The sequence below is a fragment of the Macrotis lagotis genome, chromosome 1 (assembly GCF_037893015.1).
Source record: "Macrotis lagotis isolate mMagLag1 chromosome 1, bilby.v1.9.chrom.fasta, whole genome shotgun sequence".
Classification (NCBI taxonomy): domain Eukaryota; kingdom Metazoa; phylum Chordata; class Mammalia; order Peramelemorphia; family Peramelidae; genus Macrotis; species Macrotis lagotis.
This window is the reverse complement of record NC_133658.1, coordinates 275485675-275502890: the sequence shown is the minus strand read 5'-3', so window position 1 is coordinate 275502890 and position 17216 is coordinate 275485675. Positions and strand designations below refer to the sequence as shown.

Here is a 17216-nt window from a genome sequence, read left to right as displayed (position 1 = left end):
TTCTCACATCAACATTTTTTTTTAGATTTTTCAAGGTAATGGGGTTAAGTGGCTTGCCCAAGGCCACATGGCTAGGTAATTATTAAGTGTCTGAGGAGGATTTGAACCCAGGTACTCCTGACTCCAAGGCCAGTGCTCTATTCACTGTACCACCTAGCCGCCCCTCACATCAAATTTCTAATATTCCTCATGATTGCCCATTTACTAGTTTACCAAACAAGATGAGAATAAATCTCTAAAGTTCTACAATCATAGAATTAAGCCCATTAATACTAGTCCACTTCCTTCATTTTGAATAAGAATAAACTATTGAACTAGAGAATCAATAACTGTAACAATGGCTAGCATTTATATAAGTATTCTAAATTTTGCAAAGCATCTCATCTGATCCTCACAGCAAACCTATGAGGTATGTGATATTGTTATCTCTATTTTACAGATGAGGAATCAAGGACTGAGAAAAACTAAATGTCTTGCCCAAGTTCAGAGTCAGTAAATATTTGAGACAAAATTTGAACTCACATCTTCTTGACTACAAGTTCAATGGGCTCAGGGAACTACCTAAGCTATCTCAATAGTTAGCTGATTCACAGAGCCAGGATTTGAATCATCAGCCTTCAAATTCAATGCTATTTCTACTATACCAAACTGCCATCTTTTAATGCCATCTCCTCCATGCAAGATGAAAGTTTGTGCTCATCACAACCCTTCCTTTTCTCTATGTTACCAGCCCAATTTCATTTTACAAAGGAAGAACCTGCATTTGACAGTGATAAACTCACTTAATAAAGTGATTTGCTCATGGTCACACAACTCAAAAATGTTTCTTTATAGTAATTAACTTACTTATACCCAGATCATATTATCTTCAAGACCAGTATTCTTTACACCACCCTAGGCTGCCCCTCTGAGGCTCAACATTCCTCTTGATTTCCTTGTGGACTCACTATACTGGCCTACTGGGGGAGCTGAATAAAAATTCCATATAGTTTGAACCTCTCATTCTCCACAGTCTTGAAATTTTTTGAGGTCTACCAAAAAAATCCAAATTAATGCCATGAAAACAAGATCTAGGGGTGGGGCAGAGTATGAATCTATGGTTTAGATGACTGGAATCATGGGACCACACATGTTTACACATATCTGAGCACCAAGAGCATTTCTTTCCTCTCATCCACCAGAACCTCAGCAATCTGTTGTCCTACAGCCAATTCCCTGCCTGGGACAACATGACAGCATCTCTTGATTTGGGGCATGAATCTCAGACTCTCAGAGGTGGAAGGTACTTCTGATGCCTTTTAGTCCAACTCATACCTGATTAAGAATTTATTCAGCAAATGATTCATTGATTCAATCAGCAAACATTAACAAGTCACTATTAAATGGAAGACACTGTAAGCTTAGGCAATACAAAGGTCAAAATAAGTAGTCCAAGCAGAAAAATAACTTAGATTATTTTGGGTAAATACATATTTACAAGGAAATATGTACAAATTACATTCAAAGTCATTTCAAGAGAAAGAGTAATAATAACTGGAGGGATTGGGAGAAAAACTACCTTGTTTAAGAAGTGACACCTGAACTATGCTTTCAAGGACACAGAGTTTCCTACAAGGTAGAGGTGAAGAAGGAAAGAATTTCAAAAACTGAGAAATCACTCATACAAAGGCCTGGAATTTGGAGGTAGGACATCTTGTCCAGGAAATAGCAAGCAGGTAGATTTCATTGGGCTGGGGTGGGAGGAGGAATGCTTGAAGGAGAATAATATGAAATTATTTTGAAGATGTAGGTCAGATTTTGGAAGGCCTCAGATGCTATGGAGAGGATTATATATTTTATAATAGCTTTTGAGTAATAACCATTGAAAACTTGTATACAGAGAAATAACATGGTCAAATCTATGTTTTAGGACTATTGACTTTATACCTTTGTGAATGATGATTTAGGGAAGGGAGATCAATTGCTATGGAATAGCACAGATGAGAGATGATGAGGGCCTAAGGTAGGGTGGAGACTATGTAAAGAGTGAGAAAAAATTCCCAGAAAGACTGGGCAAGCAACTAAGTAATGAGAGAAAGTCAAATATGACTGGATTTGCAAATCTGGAAGCATAATGCCTCCCAACAAAAACCAGGAAGCTTGAAGGAGAAATTAATTTGAAAGGAAATACAAAGAACTCCATTTTTAGATATGTTGTGTTTGCTTCTGGGGTACCCAGATAGAGATGCTCAATGGCAGTTCTTTTCCCTTCCCCAAAATGGAACAAGTGAAGCATGAGTTTTTCCCTGGAGGCCAGGGTAATGTGACAGTGAATTTAATAAGCCCCTGGGAGGATGTCAGAGGCTGCCAGTATAGTCTGGGTCACCCAATTTTTCTCATAGAGTTAAGTGATTGAGGAGTGACTTCAGATCCTCTAATCTCAATTAGGGTCCATCTGCAAAGCAAGATAGGCCCTGGATGACAACAAGGACAACTCTAACATTACCTTCTTCCAAAGGTACCCTGGAGCCTACATAGACACAATAGCAGCTCATAGCTTGGCATTAGGAATAAGCTGAAAATTAAGTCACAGAAAAGAGAAAAAATTGAGACTCTGGGAAAAGGGAGCTAGTGGAGAAATCACATTTCAAGACTTCTTCCAAATGCAAATGTAAACAGTCAATTAGGGACAGTCTATAAGGAATAACATCATTAATGGATCTTTGTAGACCATGAAAAATATATTTCTCATAATGCTAGAATTGAGGGAAAAGTCACTTCTGATCCTAAACAGTCATTCTGAGCCATTTTTGTAACATAGCAGCCTTTTAGTCCTCCTTTGCTGCCAGGGAAGCTGATTTTGGAAAAAGAATGAATCCTGGCTAGAGCTTTTATTTCCCATTTTATTCTTACATTTGTATTATCTCTGTATGCAGTAGATTAGACTGTGTGGTATTTTGCTATTATAAATTTTATTACCTGATGACATTATGAACAAGGGACTATTTGTTTCATTTTTCTTGTTTTTAATAATATCTTTTATTTTAATATACATAGACAAATAAACAAAAACAAAATAGAGAAAAATGCTCCCTCAAAAATACAAGTAAACAAAGTACAAAAAGAGAATTTTAAAGCTTTTCCATGTAACCAAACCCTTCTGTTATTCACTAATTATTCTTGGATCAGTAAAAAAATCAAGAAGCCCAACCCTCTGGTGACCCCTACCCTTCTCAGGAAATTATCCAGATCAGGGACTATTTATTTTCATAAAAAGTCAAATTTTAGAAATTGAAGATGTCAAAGTTTTCTGTCTCCTCATAGTAGGAACAGAGCAAGTAGATTCGATAGCATTTGGGGTTGGGGGAAATATCCAAAGGGACATCTCTGCTCCTCTTCAATTTAATTCAGCAAGCACTTATTGAGAATCGACTATGTATAAAGCATTATGATGAGTTTAGGGAATAAAAGAATAAATAATCCTTCCCCTCAGAAAGCTTATATTCCACAAGGGATGTAAAACATAAACAGGTTAAGTAAATATAGAGCACATAAAAAATAATTTGAGGAAGGAACTAAAAACTGGAGGGCAAACCAGGAAAGGACTCAGGTGGCATCTGATCTGAGCCTTGAAATAAGCAGAGTTCCAGGAGGAAGATTATTCCAAAGGCACAAAGGCAAGATATAAAATATCATAGATGAGGAAAAACAAGACTAATTTGATCACAACTGGTGTGCAGTGGAAGGCACAAAATGAAATAAGACTAGAAAGGTAGATTGGAGCCAGATTATAAAGGGTTTTTGAAGGCCAAAGAGTAGTTTCTGTTTTCTCTGGGTGATAGGGAGACAGTAGAGCTTCTTGAGCAGGGGAGTGACACAGAAAAACATGAAGATGGATTCTATACCTGGACCGTGAATAGAGTTCAGAGGACATGTGAACTTGGATAGGAAAAAATATTACATCTTTATTTTCAAAAATCTCCAAATGAAATCTAAGCAATAAATTAAGGCAATAAATATTATTCTCAGAAGGGGTTCATTGGTTTCGTTTGGCTTCCAAAAGGCTTTATGATGCAAGAACCTGTTTTAAAAGATTATTTTGCTAATTATGAAAAGAATGGATTGGAGAGGAAAGAAAAAGGAAACAGAAAAACAGGCTATTGTAGAGGTCTAAGGAGTGAAGATAATCAAGGATATTGTGAAAGTAGAATAAATAAAACCTGGGAAGTTATTGGGTATAGTTTGAGCTAGGAGTGGGAGATGAAAAAGAGGGAAAAGTCAAGGATGACTACAAGGTTACAAACCAGGATAAATGGAAGGCTATTTATTGACTAGAACAGATACTGGGTTCCATTTGAGTTATAGTGACTTTGAAATACCTATTGGACATCTAGGTTGTGATATGCAATAGGTAATAAGAGACTGGAGCTCAAGACAGTAGTAGTACTATTAGTACTTCAATGTTGTCTTTACCAGAATCTCTCCACCCCATGGCCTGATTGATAGGAAATAGGACTATCGGAGATGGTCTGACTGCTGTGGGAGTCTCTTGGACTTAAATTGGATTAACTTCCTCCTGTATCAGTGAGATATCACATCTCATCATTAACATTTGGTAAGCACTAGCATATGATATCTGACCACAGAATGCAACAACTTGATATACCCTAACTTTTCTGTTAATGGACTCATCATCTAAATGACCTTTCCTCTCAGACCTTCCATCTTTGACTCATGAGCTACTCATCAGTATGGTATGATTGACAATAGCTTAACATTAGGATGATGTCAGTTTGTAATTCAAAGGACTATACTCCCTGGTGTTAAATTCAATCTCTTCGGACTTCATACTTTGCAAGGTGTAAGCCCCTATGTCGGTGGGGGGGAAGACCAATTCCAGGGTCCCCTGCATTTCAAAAAGGAAAGAACTCTCCTGGGGTTCCCACTAGTTTCTCCAGGATCACTAGCATTATCACCCTGGATGTCTTGAGGCATCCATCTCCACCACTCTGAATTCAGAGATCTCAACCCGACTCCCCTTCAATCTACCAAGGGCAACCAAGGTCATACCAAGTCACTTCTGAACATCACTTACCTACCTCTCAGGATCAACTGACCCACATTCAACTGCTGTTCACGTGAAACCCTTCTCCATTTTGGCCTGCAATATTCAAGAAATAGAATAGGGATGGATATGTAAGTTCAGGAGTTATTTAAAAAGAGATAATCCTTGAATGGATGGAAGGGAATGTAGAGAAAGAGAAGAAGAAGAAGAAGAAGGTCAAGGACCAAGCCTTATATGTAGCACAAGCAAATTGGCAAATAGTCTTAGAAAGAATACCAGCAGGTAGAATGAAAAACCAAGAAAGAGCCAAAGATGGAGAGCAAATATTTAGGAGGAGTTGGTCAAATGTCGTAGATGTCAAGAAAAGGGTGAACTGAAGAAGCCTTATTGGCTTTATCTGTGAGAGATCATTTGGTAACCTTGGAGACAAGAGCTTCAGTTGAGTAATTGTGTCTATAGCAGAAGCACTTGCCAGACTGCATCTTCATCAAATGATGGCAAAGGGTGCTGGGCTGGAAGAATTGCTATTCCACAGGTTCCTGGACTATCTCCATCAGGTCTCAGGGGAGATGATTGTCAAGGTGATGGTGGTGGTTTGACTTGTCTGGCACAGGCTTCCCTCAGGACGTGTTGCTGCTTCATCTAGGCTGGCTTGCCCAGCCTATCATTCACAATTGGTGGGAATTATTGGCCCCTTTTCCACAGAAGTGGAGAATAATGGCCTAATAATAATAATAATAAAAAACAATCCCCTAATAATGGCCATAAGGGCTAGACTGGAAACAGGATCATTGTTCTAGAGAGGAAAGGGAGGTGACTACCACTCCCAGGACTCCTCTGTCTTGTGGTGGCAATTGTCAGCAACTGTTGCTGATAAATACCATGAGTCCCTTCTCTGCAAGGATTCTCCCCTCAATGATGGTTTCAGGGACTATGGTCAAAACAGGTCTGTTGGTTTAAGAGACACGATTGTTTCCAAATTTTTTGTGTTAAGGATCCTGGGCTATGTCCATCAGGGTCTGAAGGGAGATGGTGGTCAGGATGGTTAATATGATGGTTTGAGTTGCCTAACACATGCCTTCTAGTCTCCCCTTCAGGGAAGCCTATTACTTGTGCTGGGCTTTCTTGCCTGCTTTATATGTGACAGTAAGCTGACAGGTGGTGGGATGGGTAGCCCTTTCCCCAAAGGAATAATTTCTTTATATTATAGCTGTAAGGGTTGGACAAGAAGCAGTACTTGGGGAGGGGGAACTTTCATTCCCAGGGCTCTCATACCAATTGACTTAAATTATAATAATATTTATATTAATTGAGTAAATTAATTATGGGGCATTCATCATGGATTAACAAATGATATAGGAGAGACACTAGCTATAATTGGTAACTGCCACTAGGGAGAACACACTAGACAGGAGCTCCACAATCACCCCCAGCCCCTCAGGCATACTTCCAGAACACTGAGTGGAACTATAGCTAGCCTGTAGATCCCTCTGGGGACCCAGTTAATCCATACAAGTGGAATTTGGAATAAGAATCTCCAGAGTATGCCATAATCAATGGACTTCATAGCTTCTAAGACCCAAAGACAATCCCAGCTACTTTGCCACGTCTATTTGGTGACTTACATCCATCACTATCGTTAATGCTTTTGCCTTGAGCTTTTCTATGTAATCATTTCAAATGGTGAAGCACTCTCCTGATCCAGAGAATCTCACAAAAGCATGCAAGTCAAGGGGTTCAAATCTCTGGATCAACTTCAAGAACACCCTTGAATGCCCAAGCTATCAGGGGCAAATATATCCAAATAGTTTCCAAGTATTTGAAAGATGTCTCATGGAAGAAACAATGTTTTTATCTGTTAAAATGATAGTGGAGTTGACAGGTGAGCCCAGGTTAAGCAATGGGTTTGGACACATTGGCCCAAAAAAGAGTGCTGAGCTCCTGCTGCACTTGGAATTCAAGAATTTATTCATGGATTCTCTTATCACTGAACATATCCAGGTTAAACAAGGTTTCCAGAATGCAAGGGCATACTTACAGGGCTCAGGACCCAATCAACCTATACATGAGTTCCCCTTATCATATTAAGATGATACTCACTGAAAAGTAACAAATTGTTCTTAAACCAGAAAAAGAATTGCTCAAAAGAATAGATATCTCAAAAGAAACTGAAGAAACAAAAAACTTATGTCACAGGAGCAAATGTGTCATTAAGATGCAAAAAATGTGAAATTTTTAAAAAGTAATGTTGTTCATTTTTTGTCAGAAAATAGTTGTCCTTTAAATACACGACTTTTAAAAATTTAAATATTTTATTTATTTGTTTTTCCAACTACAAGGCAATGGTAGATTTTACCAATCATTTTTTGCAAGGTTTTGAGTTTTAGAATTTTTTTCTCTCTCTCCTCCCTTCCTTCCCCCCCTCACCCTGAAAGAAAGCAATCTGATACAGACCCTACATTTATAACCATGCTAAACAGAGACCAATATTGAACATGCTATAAGAGAAGAATAAGATCCAAACGGAAGAAAGAAAACATTAGAAAGAGAAAATGACATAAATGTATTAAAAGACATTTTTTTTAAATTGAAGATAATAAGCTCTGATCTTTATTTAAACTCCTCAGTTCCTTCTCTGGATTTGGATGGCATTTTTCTATCACAAGTCTTTTAAAATTATCTTTGATTATTGTACAGCTGAAATGAATAAGTCCATCATGATTGATCACCACCCCATGTGGTTGTTAATGTGTATAATGTTCTTCAGATTCTGATTGTTTCACTTAGCATCAATTCATGCAAGTCTTTCCACGCTTTTCTGAAATCCCATCCCTCATGATTTCTTGTAAAATAAGTATTCCAGGGGCTGCTAGGTGGTACAGTGGATAAAGCACCGGCCCTGGAGTCAGGAGTACCTGGGTTCAAATCCGATCTCAGACACTTAATAATTACCTAGCTGTGTGACCTTGGGCAAGCCACTTAACCCCATTTGCCTTGCAAAAACCTAAAAATAAAAATAAGTATTCCATCACACACACACACAGATATATATATATATATATATATATATATATATATACACATATACATATACATATACATATATACCATGATTTGTTTAGTCGTTCCCCATTTGATGAGCATCCTCTCGATTTCCAATTCTTTGCCACTACAAAAAGGAGGTATATGAATGTTTTTTATATGTGTGGCATTTTTATTCTTTTTCATGATACAGACCCAGTGGTGGTATTGCTGGATCAAAGGGTATGAACATTTTTATTGTCCTTTTGGCATAATTCCAAATTGCTCTCCAGAAAGGTTGGATCAGTTCACATCTCCATCAACACTACATTAGTGTCCCAGTTTTACTACATCCACTCCATCATTGATCATTTCCCTTTCTATTCTATATTGGTCAATCTGAGAAATATGGGGTTGTACCTCAGAAATGTTTAATTTGCATTTCTCTAATCAATAACGTAAATACATGCTATTTAAAGGCAGTAAGTATATCCAAGAGAAGCTTGATCTACTTAAGAAGGTTAAAAGATGAAGCCTGTGCTCTGGTCTTAAATATATTTCCATTTACAACATATGAACACCCCTATTGACACCAGATTGAAATGATTAATATGTCCTTGATCAATGCTTGATGAATAGAGCAGAAAGCTTTCTTTCATTAGAGAGAAAAAATACATTCCTATAATAATAATAATAATTCATGTTCAATAAGGATTTTATAATTTACAAATACTTTTCTCACAACCCTATGAGAAAAGTGATGCAAATGTTTTCCCCATTTTACAGATGAGAAAACTGAGTCTCAGAGAACAGCGACAGAATTCAAAACTAAGATCTTGCGATATTAAGACCAGTGCTCTTTCTGTATAGACATTCCACGTCAGAGGCTAGAGTTGAAATCCAGGTCTCCAAGGCTCTGGGATAGTTCTATAAAATTCTGCCTCTTGCCAAAGTAAAATAAGAGAGAGAAAAATGAGAAAGAAGTGTCTAAATCTGACTATGTGATCACCTAACCTTTCCAGGCTTTAGTTTCTTTATTTATAAGGTGGCCTTTGCTTCAGAAGGGTAGCAAGGTGGTACAGTAAATAGAATACTGGGCCTGGAGTCAGGAAAACTTATCTTCAAATCTGGTCTTTGACACTTATTAATTTTATGACCTGGGTGAGTCACTTATCCCTGTTTGCTTCAGTTTCCCCATCTGTAAAATGAACTGAAAAAGAAAATGGCAAATCATTTCTGTATCTTTAACAAGAGAATCCCAAATAGGATCACAAAGAGTTGGGGAGGATAAAATGAATGAACAGCAACAACTTTGCTTCAAGGGAATGGAAACAATAATGTGGAACCTGAAGGGCAAAGGAGCATTAGGGGACTTTTCCACTTGACTTCAGGAGCAACTAGAATGAATAGAATGTTAAGAGAAGGCTCAGATTGGTATTAAGATGGTTTGGAAGACCCTCCAATGTATCCCTGTTCATTGGCTTGTCCACTTAGTGAAGGAGAGCATTATCTGTCTTTGATTCATGAATCTAGTTTGGAAGTGAATTGTCAAAAGGGTTTCTCCAAACTCAGAGAAGGTAGGATTGCCTTGAAAGGATTTTAATTTTCCAGACATATCAAATCTAGAAGAACTAGCCTGTCCTGGAAATTGGAGCTGATGAGATGATTTGAGCTATGAAAATGAATGCATAAACCCAGAATTATCAGAGCTAAATAGCTAAAGTGACCCAGAGGGCAAGGGTAATGGACAGATTAAAAACACTGGTTGTTTAAGCTGCCACTTCTCCCCTGTGGGAACAATCTGTTCTAAGAAAGGGGAATTTCAACAACTAAATAAGTCAGGTGAGTCAACAAAAAAAGAAAGGTGATCACTTCTCTTTGGAGGTTGAAAAATATGGGTAGACAGGTATAGCTGTGGTACCATCTCTCCAAGCAAATTGTCCTGGGATCTTGCTGCCCCCTGGAACACACATAGCTTGACTAATAAGCTATAAACCAATAGCTTGGGATGAATGTACAGATACAACACAAAAAAAGACACAGACATACAAACAAGATCATGAAGAGAGTACTCAGAGACATACCCAGACACACACAGACACACAGACACAAAGGGACACACCCACAGACACACAAACACACTCTCACAACCAATCACACACTCTTACAACTATTCACAACCATACACATACACACTCAGTTGTTGTTACATTTGAAGGGGGGGAACAATCAGCCTCAGGTCCCAGTCTGAACAGCATGAACTTCTCAGTTCGTTTGCTTTTGGATGCTCTAATGGCAAGTGTAATCCCTTGGGCTGCCAGCGTCATCAGGACTCAGAGACCCTCCACCTCCGCCTGCGTCTGCAGAGAAGAGAAGATTGGGCTCAGGCTGCGAGACACCGGAGCTGTAGCAGTGACTAGGAAAAGCTTCAGGTAAGGAGAAAAACCACTCAGTACTCAGGATTTAACAGCTGGGGCTGAGATAAGGGGCTATGGGAGCTAGACTCCTCAGGTATAGGTAGGAGCTTCCCAGGACTGGGGGAGTCAGCTCTGAAACAGGTGTGCTGTGCAGGGATTACATGTCCATACTATGGGAGTTGGGTCCTCACCAATCTCCCTTGGGGGTGAGGGAGCAGGGCAGTGAGGAGCAGATGTGGGAGCTTGGCTTTCCCCCATCATGAGGGTATAATTGGCAGCATGCTGACTACTCTCTTCAGTCTGTTTGGGTCATCCTCAAGTCCCTCAGAGTCACAAACTTTTTTCTCGGGTCTCTCAAATCTGTGCTGTTTTGTCTAAAGCATAGAGCCAGAATAGGGTCAGGTTAGACAGGAAGGAAGGCACCCCACACTCTTCCCCCTGCCCTCATGATTGCCTAGCCTGTCTGGATGCCTGTCATTCAGATTGCTGCTTCTCTCTGACTTGATAGTGCATTCCTTCTGCCAACACAATGACTCTGTTGCCCAGATTCCCTGTGGAATGTATTGATTATCCAAAAGGAGAAGCTATTTACCCAGAATAGTGTAAGGTCTCTACTTTAGCAGAAACAGTAATGAGTATCCATCTGGCTTGCTTTGTGGAGCAATAGGTGGTGACTGACTCAGAAGAGAAGGTACCCTCACAGGGACTGGAAGGCAGAATGCTTAGAGAAGATCCATCACCTGTTCGTGGATGTCTCTAGACAGCGCAGAACAGAGCAAAGCAGGAAAGTGACAGAGTTAGAACCATGCAAAGTCCTAGGATTCAATGGGGAATGAGATTTGAGGGTTCTGAGTGACTTCGGGTTTCTTCTGGTGTTTCTGAAGCATTTATTATGAAACGTTTATCTTGAGAAAGAGTGGTATTTTCACCTGGGGAGGAAGAAAGAAGCACTTGCTGTGCTGTATGAGTAAGATTCTCAGACTTCAGAAATTTCTGGGGGGTTTTCTTTCCCAGATTTTAATAACAAGCCAGTTTGTTCATCCTTCTAGTTACTATATGGGCTATGGGGCAGGAGTCATTAGCCCCATCAGAGGTCATGATGCAGGATGACCAGCAGCACCAGGATGGGGACATAAGGATGAGGCATGAAGACAATTGCTCCTTCTTCAACATGACAGGTAGTGACTTTTACCTAGATAATAGCAGCCAATCCAATATCACCTTGCCAGAACAGTCTCTAGACTTCTATATTCTCCTCCCAGTGATGTATTCTGTTATTTGTGCTGTGGGATTAACTGGAAACACTGCAGTCATCTATGTGATCCTCAAGGCACCAAAAATGAAGACAGTAACCAATATGTTCATCCTGAATCTGGCCATTGCTGATGACCTCTTCACACTTGTGCTGCCTATCAATATTGCTGAACATCTCCTGCACTACTGGCCCTTTGGTGAACTCCTCTGTAAAGTCATCCTGGCCATTGACCACTACAACATTTTCTCCAGTATCTACTTCCTGACAGTGATGAGCGTAGACAGGTACCTGGTGGTACTGGCCACTGCCCAATCTCGACGTCTGTCCTATCGAACCTACCATGCTGCAAGAACCACCAGCATCTGCATCTGGCTCTGGGTGACCCTCATTGTTCTTCCCTTTTTCATTTTTGCCAGTGTCTATACCAATGAACTGCAGATCAAGAGCTGTGGGCTAAGCTTCCCTCAGCCGGAGAGGTTCTGGTTCAAAGCCAGCCGCATCTATACCCTTGTCCTGGGTTTTGCTATTCCTGTTTCCACCATCTGTATCCTCTACATTGGGATGCTTCACAAGCTGAGAACCATGAGCCTAAACTCCAATGCCAGGGCTTTGAACAAAGCCAAGAAAAAAGTTACCATCATGGTCATCATTGTCCTTGCTGTGTGCCTCCTCTGCTGGATGCCCTTCCACCTGGCAACCATTGTGGCACTGACCACAGACCTGCCCCAGACCTCCCTCGTCATTGGAATATCCTATTTCATCACTAGCCTGAGCTACACCAACTCCTGTCTGAATCCCTTCCTCTATGCCTTCCTGGATGACAACTTCCGCAAGAGTTTCCGAAAGATGCTGGAATGCAGAACAACCTGAGCAAAAGGAGTTCCAGATCCACCACCATCCCTAGGGTCATTCCTTGTGGACCCCCTTAAGATTCCAGGCCCAGGATTTAAACAACCCTTGGCCAACTTCTTGGTCCTTTGTCTTTCCTGGTATCCCCAGTCCTTAACATAGTAACTAGCAAATGTTAAGTACATAATAAATGTTTGTTGATGATGTGACTTAACTTTTGATGCTTCTACCACATTTATGACCATAGGCTCTCCTAAAGAGAAGTTTCATTGACTCCCAAAGGGACAGTGTGTTTTCTCAATTCATTTGCAAACAGTCCTGGATTTTTAAGTCACATTCCTATGTTGCCATCTGCTGAACAGCTCCAGGACAGCAGCCCAGGTTGGAGGGTACCCTTAAGATCTGGGACAAACTCAAAATTTCCAGCTCCCAAAAAATTTCAAGTCCATCCTAAAAAGACTGACCTGGACAAACCAATAGAGACAAACCCTCCCCCACCAATCAGATCAAACAGAAAAACTCAAATCAACCCAGAGTAACCCAGGGGAACTAGTTCAGTCAGGCTAACCCCAGGAAGATCAGTTGAGAGGAAGGTGAATGTCTATTCATCTACATAGACCAGCCCAGGCAAAGTGACCAAATAAGCCAACCCAGACTCACCATCTTGGAAAAGACCAGATAAACAGACCTGGACAAATTGATCAATGTGGAAAGACCAACAGGGAGAAACTAGGTCAGGCTCTTTCCCCTCTGTTTCTAGCGATGAGTCTTGGACAACAAAAGAATAGGGAGGGGAAAAGTAATGATCCTGTTTGTTACTCCTGCCCTTTTCTGATGCACATTGAATCTACGCAAATAGCTCTTGACTCAGAGTCTGGCCACAGACATGTCTTAGCTGTATGACACTGGGCAAGTCACTTAATCTCTGTTTGCCTCAGTTTCTTGAATTGTAAAATGTGGGTAATAATAATTGGAAGAAACAAATGACATACAAGTAAAGTATTCAGTGCAGTGTCTGGTACATGGGAAGCACCATGTAAGTGTCTATTCCCTGCCCATGACTAAGATTTCTCTTATGCCCAGAGGGTGAAAAAAATGAGAAAATAGGGATACAGAGCAAGACCAAAGAAAACTGTTAAAATTATTGATGTGTATTTGTGTGTATATGGATGAATGTGTATGTGTATACACACACACACACACACACACACACACATATATATATACATATATATATATATATATATATATATATATATATATATAAAATCTCTAAATAAAGTCTAAAAAGCTGTACCATTTCCAAGAAGTTCCATAAAGCTGGAGTTTTTATAATAGAACCTTCCTCCCTTGCCACTTTCCTGCCCTTAGAATTATAGCCTATACTCTCCTAAACTCCTTCTTTCAAAATTTTCCAGGGCTTCTAACCATGGCAGGAAGGATTAAGAATTCAGAATCTTTTTCTTCATATATACTGCCTCCCTAACCAAGAAACCTAAAGACTGACAGTGGCACAAATCATCACTGCAGCTAGCCGTGGTCTTTGGGAGCCCCACCTGTAACTATATCCTTGTCCACTTATCTACTTGAATTCACCCTTGTGACCCATTCAGCTGTGACCTTATCATGATGTCCCCTTCACCATAATTTCATTACCTGACCCCCCCAGGACAATACATCCTATTTTCACCACCACTACACGTGCTTCCCTCCAATATAGCCTATAACCCAACAGACTGGACACCTAGAAGCCATGTGGCCCCACAGACATATGAGGTAAGCATTATTATGTGCCTATGCCCGCTCCCACTCCTACCGACTGAGATTGTGACCACTCTCAGTCATGGGTCCTGGAGGCTGAAGACAGAAATAAGAGAATATGCAGGGAAAACCTAGAGTTCGTCCTGGCCTGAGTGACATCCCAAATAAGGTAGTACAACTAATAGAATAGTCGTGAATGGGACCTCCAGAATCCATCCAAGAAACAAAATTAGCCATGGTTGAATGGGAGAGACCAAAGGTGATGGGAATATGATGCCACCTCTCAAATAAGGGGACATGATGTCCTGAAGGTGGGAAGGAGGGCCACAGGCAAAGCTCCCAAACATAAAATCTCCTCTCCCCACCAAGTACAAGTATGGAAGCTTCATTTAGCCTTAGGACTCACTAATCTCTCATTAATCCTCACTGCCCCACTAATCCTTCATTAACACCACATATCACCAGCCCCAGTGTTCACTGACTCTGTAAGCCTTTTACTACAACCACCACCACCACCTCAGACCCCACTAATCCCCTGGTCTCACTGACTGCCTTGGACAATAGTCTTCTTGGCTCTCAGCCAGGACCCTTTCTGCCATCAACAGACCCAGCAGAGTGGGTCCTGGTTTGTATGTGGGACCCCAGTGCCCCCTGGTGGCAAAGACCCATCATGACTGATCCAGATAAATGAGTAGACTTAATGACTTATCCAGGGAAGTGTGTAAACTGGATGCCCTCCCCAGGTAAGCATTCATCTGATGAAAGAATAAACCTTGGGCAGGAGGGGAAAAAAGAAAAGAAAGGCAGGTTGACACCTGGAAGAGAGAGTTGCTCAGAGATAAGGAAAGGTCTACAGAGGATCTGAGAGGCAAGGGGGCAAGTCCGGAGTGTAGGAGGGTTCAGAGCATTGGAATCTCTAGGGAGACACTGGACAAGGCCCACTAGCCACTCATCCCAAACTTTCTGATGCATCTAGTGATAATCAGCTTACTCAGGCTCCACCTAAGGACTCAGGAGTTCATCCTCCTTGGGAATGAAGAGAAAGTCTCCTTTTCATAGGCCCTGTCCTCTCCCTAGCCCAACCACAGCATGGCCTCAAATCCCAAACACACGTACACAACATCACACACACACACACACACACACACACACACACACACACAGCCCCAGTTCCACCTCGACCACACACACAACAGTCCCAGTTTATCACATTTCACAGCCTAGCCTCAGAAGCTCTCCTTACAACAGCCCGCTCACTCATATACCCCTCTATACACACAGCTCCATGACACCCAGATCAAGCCCCATCACACACTGAAATAAGCCCACTGTGAGTAGCCCTGCCTCATCACCTCTACTTAGAGAATCTACTTGGTATCCAACAGCCCCCATCTTCTAATCCCAGGTCAGCCCCCACACACACAAACATAACTCTACCTCCATCTCACAGTCTTCCTTAAATCAGCCCTAGTAATTCACATACATTCTTGCATCATAGACCAGTCACACATCAGAGACCATTTACACAGCAGCAGCAGCATACACATAAACACACACAATCAACTGGTTATTGGCAGTATTCCTAACATCCAATCCCATTCACATCCCCTATATGAGGCTCCCCTCTCAAATACACAAATAGCAGCCACAAACATATCCCTCAGTACCTTCTATAAATACAACTTTCAAATCCATCTTGCTCCCAACTCTGTTCTCACACACAAACATGACCTCCCCCCCACATCTAAATGCACTCAAAGAGCCCAACCCCAACCCCCAGACACATATTCATTTCTCAGCCTTATGGTGTATCCTTATAATCACCACTCACAGTCTCCCTCTCACGCATACACAAAGGTTCTCTCCCAAACCATAGGCACAAATCACCAGCTTGAACTCTGTCTAAACATACATACTGCACCTACCCTTTCTCAACATACCATAACACACACACACACACACACACACACACACACACACACACACACACCTATTTTCAGCTTATACCTACACAGTGAAAATCACACGTGGAGATATCCCCAGAGAACTGCCTTGCTCATCCACCCTATAGGCACACAACTCCTAGAAAACAGAGCCACCAACTGGAGCATATTGCAGTTAACACATAAAGTATATTTTCTTAATACAATCGCTTTAGCCACTACTCAGTCTTCTAAAACACAAAATTGATCATATTACCATAATTGATCACACATTAAATCAACTCCTTCTAGCTCCTCATTGCTTACCTTTAAGATCCAATATAAAATTCTCTGTTGGTTTTTTTTAAAATCCTCCATGACCTGATTCCTTCCTACCTTTCCAATCTTCTTTCACTTTATGCACCCCATACATTCTACAAAACAGTGGCACTGGTCTCCTTGCTGTTTCTGGAACTACACACCATCACCCAACTCCAAGCACTTTCACTCACAGTACCCCATGCCTGAAACTCCTTCCTTCCTCATTTCCAACTTCTAAATTCCCTGGCTTCCATCAAATCTCAACTACAATTTCATCTTCTACAAAGGAACTTTTCTTTTTTCTTTTTGGCTTTGTCTTTTGATTTTCTCCCCAATTACATGCAAAGGTAGTTTTCAACATTCATTCATCCATTTGCCAGCTTATGAATTCTACATTTTTCTACCACCTCCCTTCACTGCCCCCTCCCCATGTCAGCAATCTGGTTGCACAGTACAGTCATGTTTAACATATTTCCTTGTAAGTCATGTTGTGAAAGAGGAATTTGAACTAAGAGAGAAAAAAACCATGAAAAAGGAAGAAAAACATTAAAGAATTTTTTTTAAAGTGAACACAGCATGCTTTACTCTGCATTCAGACTCCATAGTTTGTTTTTGGTGGGGGGTTT

General features: G+C 40.8%; 1 protein-coding gene across 1 annotated transcript; it reads left to right on the top strand.

Annotated features, from left to right (window-relative positions):
- The first annotated feature begins 10321 nt into the window (after positions 1-10321).
- On the top strand, positions 10322-12607 carry NPBWR2 (neuropeptides B and W receptor 2). Its single transcript, XM_074192336.1, has 3 exons — positions 10322-10497; positions 11029-11042; positions 11532-12607. Exons 1-3 carry the CDS (start codon positions 10322-10324, stop codon positions 12605-12607), a joined length of 1266 nt encoding a protein of 421 aa, XP_074048437.1.
- The last annotated feature ends 4609 nt before the right edge of the window (positions 12608-17216 follow it).